The sequence below is a fragment of the Delphinus delphis genome, chromosome 14, assembly GCF_949987515.2.
Source record: "Delphinus delphis chromosome 14, mDelDel1.2, whole genome shotgun sequence".
NCBI lineage: Eukaryota > Metazoa > Chordata > Mammalia > Artiodactyla > Delphinidae > Delphinus > Delphinus delphis.
In genome coordinates, this window is record NC_082696.1 from 59,843,980 (window position 1) to 59,864,978 (window position 20,999).

Here is a 20,999-nt window from a genome sequence, read left to right on the forward strand (position 1 = left end):
TTTCTTGAGATGATTACAAGTCAGTACTAGAAATGAAAATGGTAACATGCCTTCAAACTCTGCAGATATTAAAATATCTGATAATATCAAATATTTATATAAAATGGACAAATACCTAGAAAAAAATCTTACTAAAACCCATCAAATGTTCAACAGTAGTAAATTAGGTAAATAGTTTATCTTATAGTCATATATTGGAATACTCTGATGAACTATGGCTATACTCACTAATATGGGTAAATCTCACAAATATAATATTGAGGAAAAGAAGTAAGTTACCAAAGAATAGAAACAAGCTGCGTAAGAATACAAACACATTAAAAAAAAAAAACAAAACAGGTGAAGCCAAACAATATGTGATCGAGGCATGTATATCTATGTGGCAAAACTTAAAAAACTAGGGAATGATATATTATAGAAGTCAGAATATATAATAATTGTTACTCCTGGATGGGAGAAGATATGATTGTGGAAACTGTAGGACCTAGTCATTTTCTAATTTTTAACCTGGGTATTTTTATTATTCTCTAAGTTTTATATATGTGTTTTGTATTCTCTTTTGTGTCTATATTTCCTTACAAAAATTAAGGAAAAAAACCCAAATCACAGGTTATTGGATAAGTGTCTAAATTTAATTGAATCATAATACCTCTTTTTCTACAGTCATTTTGGAACTGGTTGAATAAAGTACTTAAAACGCTCTTTGAAAAATCAAATGACCGAAGAAGACCTTCTGTGCCTGTAATCCAGCCCAGGGATCCATTGGGTTTTAGTTGGTGGATGATTGCTCATGTAGCATCATTTTATCAGTTTGATCGCCATGGAATACCGGATGAAATGGTAAGATTTTATTTTTTCAAACTTTCTTGTATTATCAATCAATATGTACTTTTTGTAGGCAAATTAGCAAGTGAGGAGAAACAATAAAAATCAGATTATAATCCTACAGAAATCAACTCAGCTTCTGAATCTAGAAGCTGTAAACCTTTCTGTAAACATCTTGAAAATGATAATCTTTGTTTTTACTGTTTGTTTAGGGAAAAGACTTGGGATCTAGTCCTGGCCTGCTACTAAGTAGCTTTGTGACTGTTAATAAATTACTTAAACCTTTCTGGGCCTCTGTTCTCTCATCCAGAAATCATGGGACTGGATTGTTCTGTTCAGATTTCTTCTAGTTCTAAAATCTTTAAGATTGCCAAAGGGAAAGCCTACATCTCTAGAAATGAATTAGAGAAGATTTTTGTGAAGATATTTTAATCTGTTAAACAACGATGAAGTTACTTCATGTAAAAAGACAGAGATTTTAACTAGTATATTAATTTCTAGTTAGAAACATTTTTTCAGTGTTATTTTAAAATCCCTATGAAATAAAATCAGCTGGTAGGTGTATTTATCTGAAACCCTATTTGTATATAACTTCTTCCATGTTCAGAAGTAACATAGTATTATATCAACCCATCAGTTCCATAAAATAAGCATGTCTGTATTTTCAAAATTTGTCTTTTTTTTCTGGCAGTGGTTAACAAGCCTGGCTGATCAACAGGCCTATCTGTGAGTTTCTAAAAATTCAGATTTCTTAAATCTAGAGATCCTGTTTTAGTACTGTAATCTGGTCTGGAGTTTGGAAATTCTTATTTTTAAAAAGTCCTTTGGATCTCATACTCTTATCAGGTATGGGAACGTTTGCTTTATGAAACATGTTCCTTTATGGACTTCACAGATTTTCCTCTTTCTGGAATACTGGACAGAGCCCAGACATCATCCGTGGAATCTGAGGGTCAGTTAGTATTGACATAGTGTCCTAGAAACGGAGAAAGGGCCTTAGAGGTCCTCTGAGTGATTCCCTAGTAATAAACGGTCCTTTAAGAGATCACAAGATATAGTAAGATAAGTCAGAAAGTGCTCTGAGAAGTCCACACACAGCTCAGTATCGATGTATTTAAGCATTCTACCAATTCATTGAGAGAGATCAATAAGATCAATAGAATGAACTTCTCAGAAGGATCATATGTCCTTTGTTTATGCACATGAGTCCTTCCCATACTGATATATGGTAACTGATAAATGCCATTATTACTTTAGTATTCCTTTCATTGAGTATTATAACGGAGTTAATATGGTTATGTTTCACATCTTTTAGTTCTTAAAATACTAGAACAACAATGAAAGAACTCAAAAAATTTATCTATAATTCAAAGGTCTTTACATAAGCATTTTTATTTCTCTTACCACCCAACCTTAATTCTTCCAAATACATATTTCTGCAGTGTAAATAAATAGGGTAATTAGGTAAGCACTTCTGAGTTCCTACTGAGTGGCCATCATAATAATAGGTGCCCGTGATAGGATACACATGAAATAGATTGTACTGCCTTTTGCTTCAAGGAATGTGCTTTCATGTTATTAATGCTTGCTGGATCTGCCATTAACACTTATTTGAGTGAGTGGTACATTTCAATAGTGGTTGATATCAACCCCCACATGCTCCCAGTATGGTAGGTAATCTAGCCACGTTAATATATATCATTAGTATTACTATTGTAGTTTTGAATTGTATTGGTACAACCACCCTATGTTGCATTGCTGAAATCACTCTTCAGTTTCATAGAGGGAACTCCGTAGGACATTATTGCTTTTATTAGCTCTGGATCAAGATAGTGAAAGAATTCTCTGTATTTAAAATAGCTTAACCTTTGTCTTTTAATATTTGTCAGCAGTTCCTTTATGGTTTTCTTTTGCCAAGAAACATATTTTTTTTTTCAATCTTAATTTTTAAAATTATATAGAAGGTTTTAAGAGGAAAGAGAGCCATGGTATTTGGGAAAAAAACCTTTCATATGATAAAATAATAAAGATGTGTAATGTGTATGTGTATATGTAAAATAGACTTTGCCTTTATTCATGAGTCTTCAGAGAGTTTCAAACGTTTCTTGACTTCTTAATGTCTTTAAAAGAAAAACTTGAGGGCTTCCCTGGTGGCGCAGTGGTTGAGAGTCCGCCTGCCTATGCAGGGGACACGGGTTCGTGCCCCGGTCTGGGGAGATCCCACATGCCGTGGAGTGGCTAGACTCGTGAGCCATGGCCGCTGAGCCTGCGTGTCCGGAGCCTGTGCTCCGCAACGGGAGAGGCCACAACAGTGAGAGGCCCGCGTACTGCAAAACAAAAACAAAAACAAAAACTTAAGTTCTCCAGTTAATGATAGTCTTCATTAGGGGTGATACCTTTAGCATATTGCATTTGCAAAGTGTTTAATATCTCAGAGTGACTATTTGGTTTTTATCTCAATGAAGTGTTATGCAGTAGGCAAGAAGTTAATATTATATCCATTTTACAGGTAAAGAAACTGAGGTACACAGTGGTTAAATATCACCCTATTTTTTATCGCTTAGATAAATTTGATATGAGAAACTTTCTGAGAACTTCCTCTCATGAATAGGTCTCTGGTAGCATAACCATGTGTACCAGTCTGCCAGGGACAGTCCCAGTTTATGCCCATTTTCCCCTCATCCCATCTGGTTCGTTTGTTCCCTTTTATTCTCAGAAGTGTCTCAATTTGGTTTATAAATCATATAATCATTTTAATCTATGAACATAAAGGTGTATTGACTCATTCTTTCAGAGAGATTATATAGGATTTTAATTTGTTTCTGAGATATACTTAGGTCAGAATTTTGAAAATTATCTGAATTCTTTTTTTCTCCTTATGATGTATTAGCATAGCCAGCTACCATATAGAAAATGGTTATGCATTAAGCATGCGTTATTCCACTAAAGAGTAATCTGGTGTGAGAGGAGGATATGAAGTAATAATAGTTAGTCATATGTTCTGCAGCAGAGAAATACTGCTAGTCTTGTGATAATCATAGAGATGTTTCAGTTTTTAAATGTGAACTGCTTTTGCCCTGAAGGTTAATGTGAAATCTTTATATTTTAAATAGGTTTGAGATATGGTTAATTTTTTTTAACTTTTCGTAAATTGGATTTTTGCTGTATGTGGATTTAAATCACAGAAGTTGCCAATTCCTTAACACAGGCCTTTAAGGAAAATTTGGTATCTCACTTCTCATACTAGAGACTTTAGATTTTTATATATTTCTGTTTAATGCTTTTCTCCCAACCTCGATAAGAGTGTGTTAAACTCTTACAATCCCAGTCATCTATTTTGTTTCTATTTATTTTTTTAATTGAAATGTACAGTGTTTCAAGGGTATAGCAAAGTGATTCAGTTATATATATTCTTTTTCACATTCTTTTCCATTATAGGTTGTTACAAGATATTGAATATAGTTCCCTGTGCTATACAGTAGGTCCTTGTTTATCTATTTTATGTATAGTAGTGTGTATCCATTAATCCCACAGTCCCAATTTATAATCTCCCCCTCTTTCCCCTTTGGTAACCATAAGTTCGTTTTCTGTGTCTGTAAGTCTATTTCTGTTTTGTAAATAAGTTCATTGTATTTTTTTTTTAAGATTCCACATATAAGTGATATCATATAATATTTGTCTTTCTCTGACTTATAGGTCCATCCATATTGCTGGAAATGGCATTATTTCATTCTTTTTTTTATGGCTGAGTAAAAATTCCATTGTGTGTGTGTCTGTGTATATATATGTATACATATATATACACAGACACACACAGCACATCTTTATCCATTCATCTGTTGATGGACATTTAGGTTGCTTCCGTGTCTTGGCTATTGTAGGTACTGCTGCACTGAACATTGGGGTGCATGTATCTGGAGTGGGATTGCTGGATCATATGGTAGTTCTATTTTTAGTTTTTTAAGGATCCTCCATACTGTTCTCCATAGTGGCTGCACCAATTTACATTCCCACCAAGAGTGTAGGAGGGTTCTCTTTTCTGCATACCCTCTCCAGTGTTTATTATTTGTAGACTTTTTGATGATGGCAATTCTGACTTGTGAGGTGATACCTCATTATAGTTTTGGTTTGTATTTCTCTAATAATTAGTGATGTTGAACATCTTTTCATGTGTCTGATGGCCATCTGTATGTCTTCTTTGAAGAAATGCCTACATAGGTTGTCTGCTCAATTTTTGATTGGGTTGTTTGGTTTTTTGATATTGAGTTGTTGGTATATTTTGGAAATTAATCCCTTTTTTATAGCATCATTTGCAAATATTTTCTCCCATTCTGTAGGTTGTCTTCATTTTGTTTATGGTTTCCTTTGCTGTGCAAAAGCTTTTAAGTTTAATTAGGTTCCATTTGTTTATTTTTGCTTTTGTTTCCATTACTCTAGGAGACGGATCCAAAAAAATATTGCTGTGATTTATGTCAAAGAGTGTTCCTCCTATGTTTTCCTCTAGGAGTTTTGTAGTGTCTGGTCTTACATTTAGGTCTTTAATCCATTTTGAGTTTATTTTTGTATATGGTGTTAGAGAATGTTCTAGTTTCATTCTTTTACATGTAGCTGCCCAGTTTTCCCAGAACCACTTGTTGAAGAGACTGTCTTTTCTTCATTGTATATTCTGGCTTCCTTTGTCATAGATTAATTTCAAAGAAAAGACCATAAGTGTGTGGGTTTATTTCTGGGCCGTCTATCCTGTTCCACTGAACTATGTGTCTGTTTCTGTGCCAGTACCATACTGTTCTGATTACTGTAGCTATGTAATATAGTCTAAAGTTAGGGAGCATGATTCCTCTGGCTCCATTCTTCTATCTCAAGATTGTTTTGGCTATTCAGGGTCTTTTGTGTTTCCATACAAATTAAAAAACTTTTTGTTCCAGTTCTGTGAAAAATGCTATTGGTAATTTGATAAGGATTGCACTGAATCTGTAGATTGCTTTGGGTAGTATGGTCGTTTTAACTATTGATTTCTTCCAATCCAAGAACACCATATATCTTTCCATCTGTTTCTGTCATCTTCAGTTTCTTCTATCAACATCTTATAGTTTTTGGAGTACAGGTCTTTTGCCACCTTAGGTGGGTTTATTCCTAATTATTTTATTTCTTTTGATACAATGGTAAGTGGGGTTGTTCCCTTAATTTCTCTTTATGATTTTTCATTGTTAGTGTGTACAAATGCAACAGATCTCTGTATATTAATATCTTGCAACTTTACCAGATTCATTGATGAGCTCTAGTAGTTTTGTGGTAACGTCTTTAGGATTTTTTATGTATAGTATCATGTCATCTGCAGACAGTGCCAGTTTTACTTCTTCTTTTCCAATTTGGACTCCCTTTATTTATTTTTCTTTTCTGATTGCTGTGGCTAGGACTTCCAAAACTATGTTGAATAAAAGTAGTGAGAGTGGCCATCCTTGTTTGTTCCTGATGAGAGTGTGTTAGCCTCTTACAATCCCAGACATCTATTTTAAAAGCAAATATAGTTTAAAGAGAAAAATTACTTTGGGACATTGCAGGGATCATTTTAACAGTGCTTTCCCTGCCCAGAACATAGTGCAGTCAGTGAGGCTAGCTGATGCATTTCTTTGAAATATCTGAAATGGTGACTAGATGAAAGGTGTGAAATACAACCTTAAAATGAGAGTTGCTCCAGGTTACCTAGTCGGCTGTAAGTGGAGAGTGGGGTGTCTATTTTATATTTCCGGTGGAAATACCACCTGTGCTGAAGCTTAAGTGAGTGTCTTCATTTTAATAGTGGGATAAGAAATATAAAACATAGCCCCAAATTGATGACTGTTACCTCCTTTCTATACTACAACTTAGTATACAGAAAAAAAAAAAAAAAAATACCGTAGCTGCTCAAAGTTAAGTTTCCCTGTGGAAGAAAAATATGTTACCCTTTTATACATATTTTCCCACTTAGACTTGATTTGGGCATGATATAGTTGCCATTCTTTCCTCTGAATTGTGGTTTATTTTTGTTTTAGATTATAACCACAGTACTATTGAATAGAGTTGAAATTCTCTGGCTGAGAATCATACTACTTCTCTCTGATTTGTGTGATTCAGATTGCTAGAATAACCAAAATATACTCATTAGCCCTATCAAATTATAAAACTAAATACATCAACCCTGTCATGCTTGTGATTATTTAGGACTAGTGGTGATGTTATCTTAATAAAGAATGATATAAAAGTGGATTGCTGGAAGCTGAGGGAAAATTTGTTAGAAAAAGAAACTCATTTATTGATAGCATGGTATAATGGAAGGAACACTGGCTTTGGAGCCAAACCTACTTGGATTTGGATTCATGCTCTGACTTCTGTGTACATGACATTTCTGAGACTTAATTGTGTTATCTATGAGTTGGGTACGATTTATTTTAGGAAGTAATAATGTAAAGACCCCAACACAATGTACACATACTATTGCTAGAACAAAATGGTCTCCTTTTTGAGAGAGTTTTAGAGCACAGTCCTCAAGGCTACCTCATTTCTGATGCTAATTACAAGCTCGGGGATTCCCAGAGCCATGTAATTTATGTGGACTCACAGAACTCCCTGAAAGCTTTTATACTCACAGTTATGGTTTATTATGGGGAAAGGATATAGATTAAAATTAGCAAAGGGAAGAGTACATAGTGCAGAGTCCAGGAAAAGTAGCAAATGTGGAGCTTCTGTTGTCCTCTCCCCATAGAGTTGAGACACCTTTGTCACCTGGCATCAGTGTGTGACAGTATGCAGGGAGTATTTCTAACCAGGGAAGCTTGCCTGAACTGCAGTGGTCAGAGTTTTTATTGGAGCTCCATTACATAGGCATAATGGATTGCATCCACATGATGGTTGAGCTCAGTCTTCAGGTCAAATAATACAGGACCCAAAGCCCCCAGCCTAAGTTACATTGTTGATTTTCAGGTATAATTAGCCCTACCCTAAGACTGTGTGAGTGTGGCCACCCTCCACCCTCAGTTACATTGTTAGACAATAGTTATGACCCTAGGCCCAGGGGCAAACAAAGATACTCCTATCAGGCAAAACATTCGAAGGGCCCCGGAGATTACCTCCCAGAAACCAAGGATAAAGTCCAGACCTCTTTGGGCAAGGCCATATTCTTTACTACATATTTTTTCCTTATAAATATTTTGCATTCACTTTATTTACATAAATGTATTTCAAAAAACCAATAATTCCTTTCTAAAAATAACTGTATCATTGTACTAGTTATCTATTGATAAGTAACAAAATTTGGCAGCTTAAAACAAACATTTTCTCACACAGTTCCTGAGGGTCTGGCATCCAGTAGGAGCCTAGGGGCTCCTGGCTCAGGATCTCATGAGGTTATAGTCAAGCTGTCACCTGGGTCCTCAGTCTCTGAAGACCTGACTGGGGCTGGAGGAATCACTTCTAGTCTCGCTCACCTTGGCAGGAGGCTTCAGTCACTCATCATGTGGGCTTCTTCGATCCTGTTCATAGCATAGCTTTTCCCAGGAGTCAAAGAGAGAGATTGTCATTAAGATGGACGCTTCAGTGACTTCTAATCTTGGAAGTGACATACTATCAGTTCTACTAGTATTGGTATTCTGTTGGTAACAGACCAAGTCTGGTACATTGTGGGAGGGGATTAAATAAGGGTATGAATACTAGGAGACAGGGGGATACTGGGCGCTGTCTTAGAGGCTGGCTACCACAGTCACTAGGCACTTTTATTAAGGAAATATTTATTTAGTGATTTTATGTAGTTAGCATCTTACATGAACATTATCCAGCCATTTAAAATCAAGAATATTGAACATGCTTTAGCTTTGTATTGGTCACTGGAGTTCAACGAACAACATAGTTGTTATAACACGGAGAGAAGGGTAGATGAGGCTCTTTGCCTTTATTCTTTAAGGCCTGTGTCTTAGTTTTCTGAAGTCTTATGGTAACTTCTGCACCTTTTATTCTTATCTTGTCAGAAACTAGTTGTTACTTGCTGCTTCTTGGAGGTTCTTTCTTTGCTTCTCATTTTGACCGATATCCACATATCCAAACCTTTAAGAACTGAGTATCAAATGAACTAGGTATCCTGTGAAAAGTTCCTCCAGGCTTTCCCTTTGGAAAAGTAGAATTGTTCTCAGTGCCTAGCCTTTGTGAAATATGTTGGCTTTGTGAAAGTCTTTTTTGGCTTTCTTCTTTATTATAGAGAGTCTTCAGGATAGTTGAGCTTGCCAGATAAGTGACCATTGGCTAAATGAGGTAGCAGTGTGTAAAAGTTTTTTTTTAATTTTCTATATAAAATTTTTAGTTACTTGTTTACTAGAGTAGACCATCTTGAAGCTGTTATGCATAAAACAAAGGTAAAAATCTCTGCTGAGTAAAGTACAGAATAAAGAAGGGCAGTCGCTGGTATAAAAAAATCCAAAATATACTTAAAGATTTTTTTTTCCCCTGTTAGATTGTATCTGACAGCAAAAATTTATTATTTGTTAAAACATTTATAATTTTATAGAAGTACCACTGTTTGATAAAATCACTCCTGATAAGGTTTATATGGGATTGGAATAGTTGTAAATTTTTTTCTCCCAAGTCTGTAAACTAACTCTTTGCCAAAGTAATTTTAGACAGTCAAGAAATTGTAATGATATCTGATGATAGTAGAAAATGTACTTCACACTTAACTTGCTACTTTATAATTTTAATAATAATTAAGAGCAGTAATTTTAATGCAATATTTTCTCCCTTTCTAGAGACAAATGGAATCAAACTGGAACTTTGTAGAAGAACTGCTGAAAAAGTCCATCAATGTTCAGGTACACATTTAAAGTGAGACAGTTTGTGGGCTTTGCTAAATTTTTATGTTACAGATTTTACTTATAATAACCAAGCAAACTGTTAAAATGATTTAAATAACAAACTTAGTTTACTTATAAAAAGTCTGAGATAGAATCATCATTCTTTGTTAATGCAGGGTCCTTGTACAATAGTTTTTATTTTGAAGATTTTTATTTTAACACTGACTTGCCAGTTAAAGGACAAAGATAATAGTTACCTGGTTGGTGACTTTGAAAAATGTATTCAAAATAAGTAGCAGATGCTTCAGAACTATAAGCCATTCCTTGACTGCATGATATCAAGTCTAGTAGACATGATGAGGGAGATAGTCAGTAGCATTGGAAATTCAGCTATATCCTCATCACAGCAGGAAGGTGACTTGCCTTGCTGAGCAATTTGTCTTACAGGCTTGACTCATACTCTAACTGATAAGGTCCTAGTTTCTGAGTCCTCATTTCACACCTTATCATTTTTCTTTCTGCAGAACGGTTAATGTAGTGTTTCATGGCCCAGAGGTCAGATTTGACCTCCTTTTAGTTTTAAATGTGCTCTTCGTCACATCTTTAAACATATTGTATTATAGTTCTGTAAAGTTTTGTAGCATAAGTTATTTATGTAAGATTTTAAGGGGAAATTTTAGTAAAGAATATTTTTTTAATTTGGGAAATAGACTCCTTTTCTGTTACGAAATGAAGATTGTTAAAAACTTGAAGAGGAATAAAAAAGAAATATGGTAGTACAAGATTGCTACACACATTTATTTTATAGCCATATCTTTGAAAATCATTTTAATATCTTAAATTTTTTTCCCTGTTATCTATATTAACTCTTAATTTTTTTAGGTGAAAATATAAGTATATTTACTTATAGTATGAATCTTCTAATTATGAACTAAGAATTCTAGGTTAGAATGCCAAAGAACTCTGAATACGTAAGTTGCATCAGGAACAAAAGAGCTATTATCCCAAACACTAAATTTTTTTTATTTTCTTTTTTCTGTATCATTTTCATTGGCTTTCTCCTATGTTCTTTTTGAGTACATACTGATTTAGTAACTCAAAAAGTTTCAGACATGTATTTTTTTACTTCTAGAATGTACAGAATCACTAAAAAGTGGTCACCATTATTTACATCAGCTATTAATCCAGTATTTTAATGGTATCACCTAAAGCTGTTTTGAAGATAAATCACTAATTCTTGTAAGTAGGTAGGATGACCATCTGGATTTACCTGGCTTGGAGTATCTCAAAATGTGGGACTTTCAGTGCTAAAACCAGACAAGGCCTGAGAAAACTGGGGCGAGTCAGTCACCAGAGAAGCAAGGATAGTACAGCTAATCTAAGAAACTTTCCCTGTGAATTTAAGTCTAGCATAAAGTCAAAGTAATCTCTTTCCTGTAAGAGAAGAGGTCATTATAATATGTAGAAAAAAACAGTCCATTCTCTCTAGTAACCTCAATTTTGTCATGCCTTGATTGTATCAAATTAGATTTTATAAGTAGTATAGGACTACTTGCTGGAGTTCCTGAAACCAATTTTGTGGGTGCAGTAGGTGGTCATAAAGAATAAATAATATGTTTGGATAGAGCTATCAGTTTGATTATATGTGTTTTCCCCCACTGAGGTAAATTAAAATCTGACCATGCTCGTGCTGTGACTTGATCTCCAACAATGAAAGAAAGAGTCCATTTACAATATTTAAAAAATATATATGTTTCACATATAGAGTAGTCTTCACATAAAATTGGTGGGCACTCCACTGTAGTCTTAATTAAGCAAATAATGTTCTAAATCTTTTTCTAGCCAGAGAGGATTTCCAGAAACAGACATTGAGCTTTGTTAGTAAAGAGAGCATATATTGTTTAATTTTACTTAAACTGAATAGTTAAGTATTTGCTTTAAAAAACATTTTTTAGAGGTAATCCTATTTAATATTTGTGAATGCTAACAGTAAACATTTGTTCTACCTTTATAATAGCATTATTTTTTTTTATGAAAAGGGAGATTTTTAGTTTTATGCTACCTACTTTTTAAAGCCTCATTATTTGATGAGATCACAGAACAGTTTTCTAACAAAGGTCATAGAAGGGTATAAGAAGAAATCCTAAGCAAGCCTAATATTTAAAAAAAATTTTTTTTCATTTGTCAAAGAATTTGGAGAGTCCAAGGCTAAAAACCACTCAGAATGTGATTAGCTCTGAATAATGTGGAACAATAATCTTCTAATTACTAATCCAAAATGTTTGTGTTTCTTGGACAGAAGGATCTTGCCCGAGATATTGAAGTCTAACTCTCTTTATCCAGTCCTAAAAAAATCCCATCAGTTAGACTGACAGTTAACTGTTTAGCTTGCAAATAAATTTTATTCTCCTGGTGATTTCTGATAGGCAAGTCAGTTATACATAAAAAGAAAAAATGAACCCACAGTTGTTATATTGCCATTTGTATAGAATAAGCTAAGAGAGTAAATGTTTTCATTTTTAGTTCTATAAAAGAATTTGATATGTGGAATATACCCGAATTTAATATGCCTGCATTTAATCTTTTGAAATAAAGATAGGAAGGCATTCTTTTAAAAAAGGACTGAGAGGGTTTCCCTGGTGGTGCAGTGGTTGAGAGTCCACCTGCCGATGCAAGGGGACACGGGTTTGTGCCCCTGTCCGGGAAGATCCCACATACTGTGGAGCAGCTGGGCCCATGAGCCATGGCCGCTGAGCCTAAAAATTTCCTAAAGGACTTGAAGCTTTGGTGTATTCTAACAGATTAATAACTAAAAGAGTTAAAAGCCTTCTCAAAAAAATCTGGTCATGTTTGGTTCACTCTCATTCACTGAAATATTTGGCAGCAAGATCACTCTTCTCTTCTATACCTGTATACTGCTTTTATTAGTGACCCCAACATCATTGTGTATAATCCACTTGTCCTCTAAGTTTCTTCATATCCTTACTTCTAATCAGATTTTCTTTTATTTACCTTACCCACTGCCTCCCATTAGTTATGCTCTACATTTTTTCACTTTTCATTTTCATTCTGTCCATCATCATTGATCTTTTCATTTTTCTGTGTTCATCCATGTCCAAACTTTCCTCCTTGAACAATGTAGATTATACAACCCCTTATTATAATCACTCCATCACAAACACCTTTAATTCCATAGCCCTTACCTATTTTAAACTTGGCAAAACCTAATACCCTTCTCTTACCCCTCTGCCACGCCCCCACCTCAGCTGAATGTTGGTGGAAAAAACTCATACACTCATTCTTGCTGACTGGTCTGACTTTAAATTCTTGATCATAAATCTTTTCAAGTGGCACTCGCCTCTAGAATGTTTACTTTTCTACTCTCCAAAACAACTTATTTCAGAATTTCTTTTTTAACACACAGTTCAACACATGCTGTGCCCCAGTCACCTTAGCTAAGCATCTTGCCTCATAAATCATTGAGAAAATAGGACCAGTCAGTTGAGAACTCCTTTATGTTTAAACCTTCTAATCTCCCAATGTGCCTGCTTTGTACACAACCTCTCAATCTGCTTTTCTGTTATATTGGAAGTGTCACTGTTTCCCTCAAAGGCTAATTCCTTTCCCTGTGTACTGGATCCTTTCTCTTCTCACCTGTTCAAGGACTTTATATATCTTCACTTAAGTATCACTACTTCCTCACCTTCTATTATCTCCTCAACCTGCCATAGTTAAGCATCTGTGTCTGCCATACCTGAAACTACTGTTGTCAAAGGCATCAATAACTTCCACATTGTCAAATCTAAGAGTTCTTTGTTCTCATTTTAACCACTCAGTAGCATTCAACCCTGTTGACCCCCTTCCCTTTCTGAAATATTTCTCTTGGTTTCCATGATGCCTGGTTTCCTTCCTACTTCATTGACCATTGGGTTTTGCTTATAGACTCCTCCTTTTGCTTCCTACCTAAATTTTGGAATAGCAAAGGGCTCTCAGTTCTGGATCCTTTTCTCTTTTCCATCGTCTTTCCTAGGTTGATCTTATCTAGTCTCTTAGCTCTAAAAGCCATCAATATGAAAGTAACATCCAAATTTATATCAATAGCTCTTACTTTTCCCTTGAGCTATAGACCCATATGTCAGTTGTCTACTTAATATTTCCACTTGGTTGCCCTGTGCACTCTCTCATGTGTTCCTCCCCTAGTCTTTGCCATCTTAGGAAGTGGTTCCATCAACCCATTTTCTTAAGCCAAATGAGAGTTCTCCTTAATTGCTGTCTTTCCTTCATACCTTAATGTAACTCATCAACAAATCCTATTGTCTCTGTTTCCAAACATATCTCTAAAGTTGTCCACTTATCTTAGTCTTACAGTTTCACAGAGTCACCTCCTAACATTTTGACAGGAGGAGAAGGAAGTAGAAAAAAGTAGACATTTTAATCTCATCTTCTGTGATGGAATAACCATACATGTTTGTTGAAAAGTGACACAACACTGAATCCCAGTCATTCAACAGTTATTTATTTAAAGCATACTATATCTCAAGCACCTTCAAATTTCCCAGCATTTCTACTTTGTACTTGACCTCTGTCTGATTTTCTATTACATTGGAAGTGTCACTGTTTACCTTCTAACTGCTCTTAACTACTGTATTCATTCTCGATGCATGAGCCAATGTACTATTTTTTAAACAATCATTTCATGTCACCCCTGTGCTTACAATCTTGTAGAGGCTTCCCAACATAATTAAAATAAAAACCATAATTCTGACTATAAACTATAAAGCCTCAAATGAGGTATGATTCCTGACTATCTCTGACTTAATCCTATAATATCAAGCTTACTGCTAATTCAGGAACTTTCCATGTGTTTTCTCTGTGATGAATGCTTTACTTTCAGTTCTTTATGTGGTTGGCTGTTTTTCATTCAGTCATTTAGCCCAAATGCCAGCCCTCAGAAAGGTCTTTCCATTCTTAATTCCTGGTAAAATAATGACCCACATCCTCTACCAGCTACCCTACCACATTACTCTGCTTTTTCTGTTTTTCATGGTGATTGTAATTGTTTACATTTATCTTGTTTGTTTCAGTGTCCTCTTTTTCCATTCTCCACCAAAGTGTAACTTCTATTAGTGCATGTACCATGTCTGACTTATTCATTGCTTTATGCCTTAGAATAGTGTCTGGTATATAGTAAGCTTTGAATAAATGATTGCTGAATGATTGGAATTCAGTGATGTGTCACTTTTTAACAAACATGCATGGTTGTTTCATCATAGAAGATTAAAGTGTCACTTCTTTTCTACTCTCTCCTGTTGCCACTTCCTAAAAGGTTAAAATTTATGTACTCTGCCAATCCTCTGGTTTTTAGAAGAACAACGCTTATATTCCCATAAAGAATTTGACCTCATGTTGATACTTAAGTATGAGCAAGTCCTCTGGATTTGTGTACATCTTAATTATTCGATCATTTATGCTATTTCATTCTGGTTTGGGTTTCTTTTTCAGTCTCTGGGTTCTACACCATTCAGTTATTAAATACCTATTGTAATTGTTAAATAACTGAGTAAAAAGTCAAAGTGAGTTATGTAATTTCAGTTATCTGAATATACTAATGATCTCTAAAGCAAAGTTTTAGAAGTATACCTTATGCTGATTTAGACCTTCTGGTCTGAAGATGAGAATGGGTATTACGTGGTGATATATATTTATATTCTTTTTAGGAGCAGGTTATTCAGTGCAATATCAACTGATAATGTGTGTTGCCAGAGCGCATTTAGCTCCTCACAATTTCAGTTTATTTTTTAGGATGGTGTACTAGAAGAGCAGTTACGAATGTATCTTCACTGTTGTTTGACCCTTTGTGATTTCTGGGAGCCAAACATTGCAGTTGTCACCATTCTGTGGGAATATTACAGTAAGAACCTGGTGAGTAAATAGAGTATGGATTTGTTCCAGGAATTTGAAGAATTTGTACATGATATATGAGGAATATTTTCATGGCTTAATTATATATAATTATGGATTTTTCTTAAAACTAATTTTTCAAAGAAGATTAGCTCAAAAACACTTATGTTTCACATTGTCTAAAGAGCATTGGCATAAGGGAATGGAGCATGTAAGGTCCCTTTTCTCTTTTTTGTATTAAAATACTGAGTTTATTTCACATGTATATTTTTGTCTCCCCACCATTTCCATTTGTCTGACCACCACTACTACTATGTCCTATCATAACATTCCATACATACTTAAAGCCAAGCAAAGGGTGGAGTTCCATCTTTAAAAACTAAACAGGCATTTTGGACAACACATTCTTGGCAATGGAACCTGGACAACATTTATCAGACACGGTAGGGGAAGTTCTCACTCTGCATTATAAAAAGGACAGCCAGATATCAACTGTTACAGAAATGAAATAAGATGGAAGATTTTAACAAACTGTTTAAACTATTTTCTTAAAGAGACTTCCTCCACTGCCAGAGATCTTGAATAGCCTCCTGATCAGTCATCTGGAAACAATTCTTCACATAATTGATGAATTTGGCTTCCACTTTGGGAAGGGAACCACCTTTTTCTATACTTGCTTGCATTTTTGCTTTAATGTCTTCTACAGAGCTAGGTCCTTTCGGTGTTTTAGGAGTTTTTTTCCGTTTTTTGAAGGATTCTTGACTTTTTGATCTTGGTATTGATGGTTTTGAGTCTTTTCCATTCTGGTTTGATTTTTGTGCATTTTTGCCTGGAGTATCTCGTACAGATTTCTTTACTGGAGCTTTTTCTTCAGCTTCCTCATCATCATCGTCGTCATCATCATCTTCATCTTCATCAGCAGCAAGTTTTACTTTTTTCCGTGGAAACTTGCTACCACTTCCAGGGGCAGAACGCTTTCCAGATATACTTAGGAGTGTCACATCCTCCTCCTCTGCATCTTCCTCCACAGCTATTAAGTGCTGTCCACTAATATGCACAGGCCCTGAACCACACTTCAACCGTAAGACCACAGGTGGTGTTATTTCAAAGCCCCCAAGGGAAACCGTTGGCTGCACAGACATTTTCAAAGTTGCCAGTGTTACTTTAACTGGACTGCCTTCATAATTCATCGCCTCTGCTTCCACAATGTTCAATTCATCCTTTGCGCCAGCCCCTAAACTGACCGTTCTTAAAGATAACTGGTGCTCATTTTCATCATCATCCACCTTAAAGTGATAATCTTTGTCGGCCGTTAGTTCACAACCGAAAAGATAGTTCTGGGGCCTCAGGGGCCTCATGTCCATGTCCATCGAATCTTCCATGGGTTGGTGGCACGCACTTCGGTGGGAGAGAAAGTGGACGGAGATAAAAGACTACGTTCCAAGGAACAGTTGCGCAGGACGGAATCAGACCAGGGCCCCTTTTCTCTTAAGAGTGAGATTAAGCAAAGTAGCCCAAATTGTGCCAGAAAGATATTTTTTAAAAATCTTCTTTTATAAGTGTTTCCTAACAACTATTGATTGCTTGCAACACATTGAACAGTTAGTGCTATCTTGAATAAGAACTAGTCTTGGCATTTGAGTAGCTTATAGGCTAGTGGGCAGAAGCACAAATATTGTAGAAAAAAAGTTATAATACTGTGGAAGGCTAAAGGAAGGAGTATCTGATCCAGTTTACGGACTTGTAGAAGACTTTATGAAGTCATAATTTTTTAAGTTGACCTGGGAAATGAGTAGAATTTTCCAAGTACATAAGAAAATGAGTATCCAAGCAAAAGGAATAGTGTGGACAAATGTAAAGAGACATGAAAAACATGATTTATTCCTACTGTGTTAAATAGTTCTGAATGATGGGTCTGAGGTGATTATGGAGAGATACGGGAGATAAGGAAGGTAGAGAAGTTAGTCTGGGGCTGGATTATGAAGGGTTAAAGATAATTGTTGAGTTATGATTTATTCAGGAGACATTGGAAAGCAAGGATGTGACACATTAGGTATGTGTTTGAGAAAGTTTTTTCTGAAAGTAGTATAAAGGAATTGGGTACAGATGAGTTAGTGGTCCAGTGTAGTAGTAGAAGCAAATAATGCAGTGAGTGAGAACTAAAATAGGGATAGTGGATTTTAAAAGGAGAGGACAAACTTGGAAGATAAAATTTTAAAGGTACATTTAAAAGACTGAGTTACTTGTGTGTGGAGAGAAGAGAAGATTTGGAACATTTGGTTCTCTGGGTAAATACAAAGTGAACCCCTCAGTCAAGGTGGAAAATAGATATGGAGGATTTACAAGTAAATTACAAGTTTGGGTTTGTACATATTGAGCATATTAAAAATGGGAAAAATACCTTTCTCTGAAGCACATTGTCAGGCTGGTGGGAGAAATGACCAATTCTGATTCTCAGGCAGAATGTATACAAGATGAGTCTAGAGTATCTTGTCATACCTGAAAGCAAGGAAGGTATCAACGTAAGCTGGAGTCATGTCAGAAGGGCACAGGAGCCAACTTTAAGGAGCTCCCATTGCCCAACACTGGGTAAATTTGGGCATAGGGAAGTTTAAATCCTTGAGTTTATGGTACTTTTAGAAAAGTTGTTATTCTGGAAACTGTAAATAAATGAAAATATAAACTATATTTTAGAGTACCAGATTTCTGATGAGGTAGTTTAGAAGGAATGATAAAAAAATCTCTGTTCCAGGGCTTCCCTGGTGGCGCAGTGGTTGAGAGTCCACCTGCCGATGCAGGGGACACGGGTTCGTGCCCCGGTCCGGGAAGATCCCACATGCTGCGGAGCGGCTGGGCCCGTGAGCCATGGCCGCTGAGCCTGTGCGTCCGGAGCCTGTGCTCCGCAACAGGAGAGGCCACGGCAGTGAGAGGCCCGCGTACCGCAAAAAAAAAAAAAAAAAAAAAAAAAAAAAAATCTCTGTTCCATACCTCCGATGAAATAAGCCATCTGGATGATGATCATCCATGGCTGCTCAAACTGCAGGGATCACTGAAATGGATAGATCAGGCTGACAGCACGATCAGTCTCAACATCACAAAAAGAAAGACGGTGAGAACGTATGTGCCTCTTTGCTAACTGAAATAGGAAGTACTCAGTACTACCAATGAAAGATTCTCACCAGAAAACTTGACCTGAATCTGACCAGTCTGCTAGGTACAGCTACCACTTTACAGAAAAGATAGAGGATGAAAGAATATATTAATGAGTCTAGGAAGATACAAGCAGCTAAATCCAGAATCTAGGAAATAGCACACAATAAATTACCTGATAAATGTTGTGACAAAAACATTGGGAAATTTATAGAAGAAAAGAGATTTAAGAGGCATGTCAACCACATGCAATGTATGGATCTTGTTGCTATCCAAAGTTGAAAAAACTAACGGTTAAAAAGGCATTTTGAGGATAATCCAGGAATTTGAATACCCCTTGGTGTTCTGTGCTTGAATGGAATTTTTATTTTAGGGGAATATGCGGTAATGGCTGTGTAATTTTTATGATTAAGAAGAGTCAAACTTCTAGTGAGCTAATTGGGATTTACAGCTTTCCATTTTTATTTATTCAGAGACTTAATACTTGTTTTCTGTCTTTTGCTTTTAGAATAGTTCTTTCAGTATTTCTAGGCTTCCTTTGAAAGGCCTTACATATGTCATTAAGTCACCCTTGTCTATGCTAGAAATGGTGAAGACCTGCTGTTGTGATAAACAAGATCATGACCTGTATAAATCCAGCAGTAGTTACACTTTTTTCCTTTGCATTTTGGCAAAAGTTCTTAAGAAAGCAATGAAGAACAATGGCCCTCATCCTTGGAAACAAGTCAAAGGAAGGTATGTGCCATATCTTGCTTTGTCATGAATGTTCACTTATATCTTTGGAGAAGTTTTACTGTTTGTATTTTTTAAGTTAACTTGTGCTTGTTTGTCTTTATGGTTTACATTTTAAATGTATTCGTTAATGTAGGACAGCAAATTATGGAGCATTTTGATCTTGCCAATTTGTTACAGTAAGGAACAAACCTAGTATACATAACTTGGGGAGGATTTTAGCTTCTTATTTATCTCATCAGTCCTAAAGTTTGAAATTCCACATATTAAATGCAGGGATATAAGAGAACTGTTATTTTTCTTGTCAAAATTAATTGTAATGTTTTATGTAATTCTTTGCATGTATTTTATTAAAAATTATAGAAATAAGAAACATTTCCAAATCATACATTGGCAGGTGGTAGATTCAGTCTACAAAACTTCGTGTTCTTGGAGCCCACCAGTCCCACAAGCCCTGCTTTCTTGCATGAAAACTAACCAGAATATAATAGAACCAAATAACTCTGATGTTCTCATTTGAGGAGTATGCCATTTTCATTTCTGGTGTGGTAAAATAAACTTTTGATCACATTTGTCTATTCTTTTTTGAAAGTTTTGCTTGTTAAATGGGTGTGATTTTTTTTAACATCTTTATTGGAGTATAATTGCTTTACAATGGTGTGTTAGTTTCTGCTTCATAACAAAGTGACTCAGTTATACATATACATATGTTCCCATATCTCTTCCCTCTTGCATCTCCCTCCCTCCCACCCTCCCCATCCCACTCCTCCAGGCGGTCACAAAGCACCGAGCTAATCTCCCTGTGCTATGCAGCTGCTTCCCACTAGCTATCTACCTTACGTTTGGTAGTGTATATATGTCCATGCCTCTCTCTCGCTTTGTCACAGCTTACCCTTCCCCCTCCCCATATCCTCAAGTGCATTCTCTAGTAGGTCTGAGTCTTTATTCCTGTCTTACCCCTAGGTTCTTCTCGACATTTTTTTTTCTTAAATTCCATATATTTGTGTTAGCATACGGTATTTGTCTCTCTCTTTCTGACTTACTTCACTCTGTATGACAGACTCTAGGTCTATCCACCTCATTACAAATAGATCAATTTCGTTTCCTTTTATGGCTGAGTAATATTCCATTGTATATATGTGCCACATCTTCTTTATCCATTCATCCGATGGTGGACACTTAGGTTGTTTCCATCTGCGGGCTATTGTAAATAGAGTTGCAATGAACATTTTGGTACATGACTCTTTTTGAATTATGGCTTTCTCAGGGTATATGCCCAGTAGTGGAATTGCTGGGTCATATGGTAGTTCTAGTTGTAGTTTTTTAAAGAACCTCCATATTCTTAATTGTCTAACCTTGTACTACTTCTTTTGCCTATTAGCCCCTTTTCTAGCCCTCTGTGCAGTAGACTGCCCTCTACCACTTGCTCAGCTTATGTGGTGGAAGCTCTCACAGCAGAATACTTTTTAATTTAGGTAGAGACTTCTCAAGAATCACTACATGAAATTCCTGTTTGATTCACACAATGAATAATTCTTGCAAGGTTATGGTGATACAGTTTGGATTTTTTATTTA

The 20,999-nt window shown here is 35.7% G+C and overlaps 2 protein-coding genes across 4 annotated transcripts in view; one reads left to right on the forward strand and one right to left on the reverse strand.

Annotated features, from left to right (window-relative positions):
* MMS22L (MMS22 like, DNA repair protein) overlaps positions 1-20,999 on the forward strand; it is a 139,307-nt gene that overhangs the window by 32,853 nt on the left and 85,455 nt on the right. The window contains exons 10-13 of the mRNA XM_060030211.1: positions 664-840; positions 9,597-9,659; positions 15,444-15,563; positions 19,201-19,427. Coding sequence (XP_059886194.1) covers positions 664-840; positions 9,597-9,659; positions 15,444-15,563; positions 19,201-19,427 — 587 coding nt within the window. The remainder of the gene's footprint in view (positions 1-663; positions 841-9,596; positions 9,660-15,443; positions 15,564-19,200; positions 19,428-20,999) is intronic.
* LOC132437345 (nucleophosmin-like) lies at positions 15,785-16,924 on the reverse strand. 3 transcript variants are annotated; one of them, XM_060030600.1, is made up of 3 exons: positions 16,867-16,924; positions 16,395-16,572; positions 15,785-16,310 (listed from the first exon to the last, which is right to left on the reverse strand). In XM_060030600.1, exons 1-3 carry the CDS (start codon positions 16,922-16,924, stop codon positions 16,091-16,093), a joined length of 456 nt encoding a protein of 151 aa, XP_059886583.1. In that variant the 3' UTR covers positions 15,785-16,090. The 3 variants fall into 3 exon arrangements, with proteins under 3 accessions (XP_059886583.1, XP_059886582.1, XP_059886581.1); XM_060030599.1 differs by having other exon boundaries at positions 16,395-16,924; XM_060030598.1 differs by having other exon boundaries at positions 15,785-16,924.